General features: G+C 55.4%; 1 protein-coding gene across 1 annotated transcript; it reads right to left on the bottom strand.

The window, feature by feature from the left end:
- Positions 1 to 1,472: 1,472 nt before the first annotated feature.
- Positions 1,473 to 3,081, bottom strand: LOC142821020 (uncharacterized). The gene is made up of 2 exons (XM_075911532.1): positions 2,158 to 3,081; positions 1,473 to 1,962 (listed from the first exon to the last, which is right to left on the bottom strand). Exons 1-2 carry the CDS (start codon positions 2,705 to 2,707, stop codon positions 1,520 to 1,522), a joined length of 993 nt encoding a protein of 330 aa, XP_075767647.1. The 5' UTR covers positions 2,708 to 3,081; the 3' UTR covers positions 1,473 to 1,519.
- Between the last annotated feature and the right edge of the window lie 4,154 nt (positions 3,082 to 7,235).

Here is a 7,235-nt window from a genome sequence, read left to right as displayed (position 1 = left end):
GGCGTCTGGACACCAGCAGCGACTGGTGGGACCGCATCGTCCTGGAGCGCTGGGACGACCGACAGTGGACCCAGAACTTTAGGATGAGGAGGGACACCTTCCTGGAGCTCTGCGAGTGGCTCGCCCCTGCCCTGCACAGAAGGGACACTCGCATGAGACCCGCCATCCCCCTCCAGAAGCGGGTGGCCATCGCCCTATGGAAGCTCTCCACGCCAGACAGCTACCGATCCGTCGGGAACCAATTCGGCGTGGGGAGATCCACCATTGGAGCGGTGCTCATGCAGGTACGGCGCTCGTCGGCCACCGAGCCGGGGGGGAGGGGGACTGCGAGGAAGGGATGGGCCGCCCCAGGGACAAAGGGGGGGCGGGAGGAGGCGAAAGCGCTCCTCACCGGAGGGGTCGGGCTGTCCCGGCCGTACTACACGCCGCCAGGGGGGTTGCTTCCGGGAGTGGGGCGCGGGGCACTCCCAGGACACGCATGCTCTCAGCCACCCGGGCGCCCCACTGATTGGCGCTTTGCTGTGTCTCTCTCCGCAGGTGGTCAAGGCCATCAACCGGGTGCTGCTCTGCAGGGTGGTCCGCCTCGCCGACCCGGACGCCGTCATCCGGGGATTCGGCGCCCTCGGCTTCCCCAACTGTGGGGGGGCCATCGACGGGACGCACATCCCCATCCGTGCCCCGGAACACCAGGCGTCCCGTTACGTGAACCGCAAGGGGTACTTCTCCGTCATCCTGCAGGCCGTGTGTGACCACCGGGGACAGTTCACGGACATAAATGTGGGCTGGTCCGGCAAAGCACACGACGCACGGGTGTACCGGAACTCCTCCGTGTGCCAGCGGCTGCAGGACGGGACCTTCTTCCCCGACCGCCACATCAGGGTTGGGGACGTGGACATGCCCGTCTGCCTGGTGTGGGATGCCGCCTACCCACTGCAGCCCTGGCTCATGAAGCCCTACACGGGGCACCTCAATCCCTCCCGCCAGGCCTTCAATGCCAGGCTCACCAGGGCCCGCATCGTGGTGGAGGGGGCCTTCGGGCGACTGAAAGCCCGCTTTCGATGCCTCCTCACCCGTCTGGACCTGGCCGAGCACAACATCCCTCCCATGGTGGCGGCATGTTGTGTGCTCCACAATTTGTGTGAGCGGAAGGGGGAGGCTTTCCTGCCAGCCTCGATGGCTGAGGCTGACCGCATGGCTGGACACTACGGTCAGCCCCGCACCGCCGCCGTCCGGGAAGCCCAGCAGGGGCGCCATCCGGATCCGGGAAGCCCTGCAGGAGAGCTTCCAGGTGGAGGAGGAGGAGGACTGACCTCTCCCTGCATGCCCCACTGGGGCCTTCTTCCACCCTACCCCCCCCCTTCCCCTTTCACTTCCCTACCTACTGTCAAATAAAGACACCTGTTTTTCAAACAAAAACGTCTGTTTATTTCACAGAACTGGGGTGGGGGGAGGGAGGGGGAAACCTGGGACGAGGGAGCTGGAAGGGGAGGGGAGGGAAGGGAGGAAGGGAAAGGAAAGCTCAGGGGTGGGAGTCCGGCTGCCTCTCCCGTCTCGCCACACTGCGGGTCCGGGGGCGTCGGTGGGGAATGGTTGTGGAGGGGGGGGCAGAGGGGACAGGGGGTGTGGAGGAAGCAGGAGCGGAAGCAGGAGCGGAAGCAGGAGGAGCAGGGGGAGCAAGAGGGGGAGCAAGAGGGGGAGCAGAGGGAGGAGGAAATGGAAAGCGGTCCAGCAGGCTCTGGAGGTGGCCTCGCAGGGCACGGCCCTGCTCCTCCAGGGCCTCCAGACTCCTCCGGCGCAGCCTGAGGTCCTCCTGGACCCAGTGGTCCTGGAGACGGAGCTGTCGGTCCAGGAACCAGAGATGCTGCCTCTGGTAGTCCTCCTGGTTCCTGGCTGTCCTGCTTGCCCGGGCGCGGGCGGCTGCTGCAGGCGGTGTGGTGCGCCCTGCAGGCCCAGGTGCTGCAGCTGTGGTGCAAGAAGACCAGCGGTCAATTTCCCCAGGGGCCCAGGTGTGTGAAACCCAGCTCCCCTCTGCGAGGCCAGGGCCCCTGCAGGATCCCCAGCTGCTGCTCCGTGGTGGGCAAGGCCCAGGCGCACGGTCCCGGGGCTCCCTCTTGCCCCAGCCCCCCGTACACATAAGGGGAACACGAGGGTACTCACAGGTGGACGCCTCCCCGGCCTCTGACGATGCAGGCGAGCGGCTCTGTGGCGTGCCTCGGGGGTCCCGGGTCCTGGGCAGGCTGGCGGCAGGCTCCTGGCTCTCAGAGCCCTCTTCCTCCTCCTCTGTCTCCAGGAGCGGTCCCTCTGCCCCGGGGTCAATCACGTCCCGGGGGGCAGGCACGGCATGAGGCCCCAGGATGCGGTCCAGGGCATGGAAGTGGGGGCAGGCCTCCGGGTCGGCCCCTGGCAGGCAAGCCCGGGAGTAGGACTGCCGCAAGTCCTTTATTTTGCAGCGCACCTGCTCCCGGCTGCGCTGGTGGCCCCTGGCGGCCAGGCTGGCAGCCATGCGTCCATAGACGGCCGCGTTCTGGTGGCTAGTGCGGAGATCGTGGACATTGGAGGCTTCCCCCCAAACCTCGATGAGGTCCACGATCTCCGCACTTGACCAGGCGGGCGCCCGCCTTTTGCGCCCCCGGGCAGGCTCCCGGGAGCCGCCAGGCTGGTCCTGGGGAGCAGTGGAGGGCTGGGAGCCCTCGGATGGCTGGCTCATCGTGTGGCAGGTGCAGGCTGTGCAGGCACGGGTGCTTGCAGCCTTGCAACTGGCACAAAGTGAGTAGCCAGCCCGTGGCCCTTTAAGGGCTCCGGGGCCGGGAGGGGGGCAATAGAGTTTCCCTGGTGTTGGCCAGAGTGGCCACCAGGGAAACCTGGGAAGCCTTAGCCTCCCACTAGTTCGAACTAAAGGGCTACACAGCCCTTAGTTCGAACTAGCTAGTTCGAACTAGGCGTTAGTCCTCGTAAAATGAGGTTTACCTAGTTCGAACTAAGCGCTCCGTTAGTTCGAATTAAGTTCGAACTAACGGAGCGCTAGTGTAGCGCCTAGGAAAGTTAGTTCGAACTAACTTTCTAGTGTAGACATACCCTGAGGGAGTTGCGTTTGTTTAGTCTACAGAAGAGAAGAGTGAGGGGGGATTTGAGAGCAGCCTTCAACTTCCTGAAGGGAGGTTCCAAAGAGGATGGAGAGAGGCTGTTCTCAGTGGTAATGGATGGCAGAACAAGGAGCAATGGTTTCAAGTTACAGTGGGGGAGATCTAGGTTGGATATTAGGAAAAACTATTTCCCTAGGAGGGTGGTGAAGCGCTGGGATGGGTTATCTAGGGCCGTGGTGAAATCTCCATCCCTAGAGGTTTTTAATTCTTGGCTTGACAAAACTCTGGTAGGGATGATTCAGTTGGGGTTGGTCCTGCTTTGGGCAGGGCACAGGACTTGATGACCTTCTGAGGTCTCTTCCAGCCCTTGGATTCTATGAGGGGGTTGTGACCTGGGTCAGGATATTGGGGTGTAAGGTAAGGGAGGGAGTATGGGTGCAGGATAGGATTCTGGCCTGGGGAGGGGCTGTAGGAGGAGGTGCAAAGTTTGAGAGGGAATTGTGATGCGGGAGAAGGGGAAAAGGGGGTGCAGACGGCAAAGGGCTTGGGTGGTGACTTGGGGCAGGGGATTGGGGTGGAGGGTCTGGGAGGATGTTGGGGTGCAAGAGATGATTCTGGCCTGAGGGAGGTGTGTAGGAGGGGGTACAGGGTCTGGAAGGGATTTGTGACTTGGGGCAGGGGGTACAGAGGGTTTGGATGGTGACCTGGGGGAGGGCGTTGGGGTGCAGGAGGGGCTGAGGTGTCAGAGGCAGGGTCTGTCTGAGCGATGCTTATCTAAGCAGCTCCCGGCCAGCAGCCCTGCAGCACCCTCAAGGCAGAGCCCCCTTTCTGCTGCAGCCCCAGATCACTTTAAACTGAATGCTCCCCCTTCCATGTATCTCTCAGTTCCAGGAGTGGGAAGAGGCTTGCGCTGCCCCTTCCTCTAGGCCAATCTCTCAGCTCTTATTGGCTGGTTGTTTCGAGACATTGGCTGGGGTTAGGTCCTATTGGGTGGTTGTTTCCAGCCAATACAAACTGAGGATTGGGCTGGGGGCAGGGAGATTACATGGAGCCTCCCCCTCCTTGCCGAGCAGAGAGCCACAGGGAATGCGCTTTAAACCCTGACAGCTGTGTGCCTGAGGGTATGTCTAGACTACATCCCTCTGGCGACAGAGGGATGTAAATTAGGCATACCGGAATTGCTAATGAAGCGGGGATTTAAATATCATTAGCATAAAAATGGCCACGGCTTTTTGTTGCCACGGAGCTTTGGCAACGAAAAGCGGCAGTCTAGACACGGATCTGTCGCTCACTAAAGCTTTTGACGACAGATCCCTTATGCCTTGTACATAAGGCGACAGAAGGATATAGACTAGACATACCCTGAGGGTCCCAGCATTTTTTATTCACCTTCTGCTTTTTGAGTTGGGGGGTGGATCACACTGTTCAAGCTTTCCTCTGAAACCAAGAGGGCTACAAACTGACTGCCATTTAAAAATGGCATTCTCGAATGACTCCAGGAGCTGGTGCTTTAAGAAAAAAATCCAATTCTCGGGAGATTCATGAGGAAATAATGAGAGCTGGCAGCACTGCAGAGAGAGGAATACTGATAGAGATGTAGCGGTGTTAGTCTGGTCTAGCTGAAACAAAAAACAGGACTATGTAGCACTTTAAAGACTAACAAGATGGTTTAATAGGTGATGAGCTTTCGTGGGCCAGACCCACTTCCTCAGATCAAATAGTGGAAGAACATTTTCTTCCACTATTTGATCTGAGGAAGTGGGTCTGGCCCACGAAAGCTCATCACCTAATAAACCACCTTGTTAGTCTTTAAAGTGCTACATAGTCCTGTTTTTTGTTGCAGAGAGAGGGAGATTCATCCCAGCACCCAACCCTGTCATTTCAGAGCTCTCTTTCCAACCGTTTGTGTGACTGGAAGCAGGATAACACCTCATGAAAGCTCCTGCTTGGGGGCAAGTTGTTAACCCTGAGCAGCACCTGCCTCTGAGCTGTGCAAATGTTTGGATGAGTCCTCTGAGATGATTTCATGCCCCTTCCTCTTTCTTTTCTTAGCCAAGGCTCAGCCACTGCTAGGGGGGACAGCACTCCGCACCAAGAGGACATGGCTCACATACATATGTACTAGATTTACGACAGGCTCATGTGATTCCAGAGGACGTTCACTGTTATTTTTACTGTAGGAAAAGAAAGAAGGAAATGTAAATCACTAGCACAAAGCTTGTTTGGAAGAGATTTTTTTCCTCAGCTAGGCCGTGTCCACACTCAGGGGTTCTTTCGAAAAAAGTACCCTTTTTTCGAAAGAACTTCCCCTGCATCCAGACTCAAGCCGCGTTCTTTCGAAATTATTTCGAAAGAACGCGGCTTTTCTTTCGATGGCGGTAAACCTCGTTTCACGAGGAAGAACGCCTTCCTTCGAAAGTTCCTCTTTCGAAGGAAGGCGTTCTTCAATGTAAAGAGGCCGTCTTCGAAAGAGAGCATCCAGACTCGCTGGGTGCTCTCTTTCGAAAAAGCGGATTTCCTCTATCGAAAGATCCGCCTGCAGTCTAGACGCGATCTTTCGAAAGAGGCTCTTTCGAAAGATGCTTTCGAAAGAGCCTCTTTCGAAAGAAGCCTGCAGTCTAGACACAGCCCTAGTGGCAAGACAGTTGCCAGTAAAATGAAACTTGCTATTCTGTGGATATCAGAAATGACCTGATCAGTATATTGGGTTTAATCCAAACTTCAGCCCCTGTTGGCATTGTCGTCCGGAAGTTGAAATGATTAAAGTAACAACATGACAATTAAAAATACAGTACCCCAAGTGCTCAAAAAATGAAAGATTTGTGGTGCTGAGCACGTTTCAGACACTCACACACACAGCACTGCGGACACAATTTAAAATATAACTCCCGCAATGCCAATTACCAAATATCTCCAAGCAAAAGATGGAAAAAATTAGCATTAACATGAGCCTGGCCAGGGGAGTCAGAGCCCTGAGAGGCTGGAACTGAGATGCCTTTGACTCTTCAGTTCAAACAGCAAAAACTACCAGAAAACTGCATCATTGATCAATAGGAGGGCCCAGGATAAGGATTTCATTTACAACTAATGAGCTGCTAATTATGGTTAATTAAATACTCGCTGATTGCTATACTTGCATATTTACTGGGGGCAATGCAGCTGCTAAGCTACAGCCTGCAACCTGTGAATGGGACCATGTGACCAGCATGGCTAGTAAAAACTATTTATTTTTAATTAATCTATTTGGATTTAAGATGACAACAAAGACACCAGTTCAAGACTCTTGGCGTGCTGACACACAATTCAATAGAATCCCAGTAGCATTAACGTGATTATTTCAACAGGAAGCTCATGAGCCACCACCTACAGAATTCTCTTCCGCCCCTCACTGGTGGAAAGCAACCCCTTACCCATCTCCAAAAGTCTTCTCAAAGACCTGTCTTTTGCAGCATGCCTGGAAAGTCACCAAGATTTGGGCTATTTCAGACCAAGCAAATTCCTGAGTCCCAGAGCCCTTGCAGAGAATGCTCTCCCAACAGGGCCGTCCTTAGCCATAGGCAGAATAGGCAGTTGCCTGGGGCACCCGTATTTTTGGGGCACCAATACCGTAAGTTTATGTTTGTGTTGCTAAGAGCAAGTCAGGCATAGGGGTGCCAGTTTAATAATCCCACCTAGGGCACCATAAATCCTAAGGACGGCCCTGTCCCCCAACCATTCCATCTTTCTGCTCGGACATCCCTGTTTGTTGACATAGAGATACTTCAGTGATCTCAAATAGTATGGGCCCAGGCCACTTCCGGTAAGTCTTTGCTGCAAAGAAAAGCAGCTAGCTTTTCACTCAAGCAGTAGAGGCTTCTACACTAAACTCCAGAGGGACTAGGTTCAATTTCTCTGCCCGGTGGCAGTTACAAGTGGGGGCTCATCTGGGATCCCAACAGGGGTCTCTGAAGCTCTTGGGATGTGTGTCCTCAGTTAGGGGAAATATGTTACACCACATCTGGAGAAGTAGGCTGTGCCCACGAAAGCTCATGATATCGTCTGTGTGTTTTGTTAGTCTAAAAAGTGCGACTGGACTGTTTGTTGTTTTAAAAGTTCATCCTGTACAGTCTAAATCAGCTACCCTTTGAAGTTTCTAAACATGCAAGGCACTGC

Source organism: Pelodiscus sinensis, chromosome 29, assembly GCF_049634645.1.
Source record: "Pelodiscus sinensis isolate JC-2024 chromosome 29, ASM4963464v1, whole genome shotgun sequence".
NCBI lineage: Eukaryota > Metazoa > Chordata > Testudines > Trionychidae > Pelodiscus > Pelodiscus sinensis.
Note: the sequence above shows the minus strand (reverse complement) of the source record. Positions and strands in the feature narration are given on the sequence as shown.

Bases quoted from the DNA above. Each gene is read 5' to 3' on its own strand.
- LOC142821020 (XM_075911532.1), bottom strand. From the start codon at position 2,707: ATGAGCCAGCCATCCGAGGGCTCCCAGCCCTCCACTGCTCCCCAGGAC. The intron at 1,963-2,157 runs GTGAGTACCCTC...CTTGCACCACAG, and splicing joins GGCCGGGGAGGCGTCCACCT to CTGCAGCACCTGGGCCTGCA.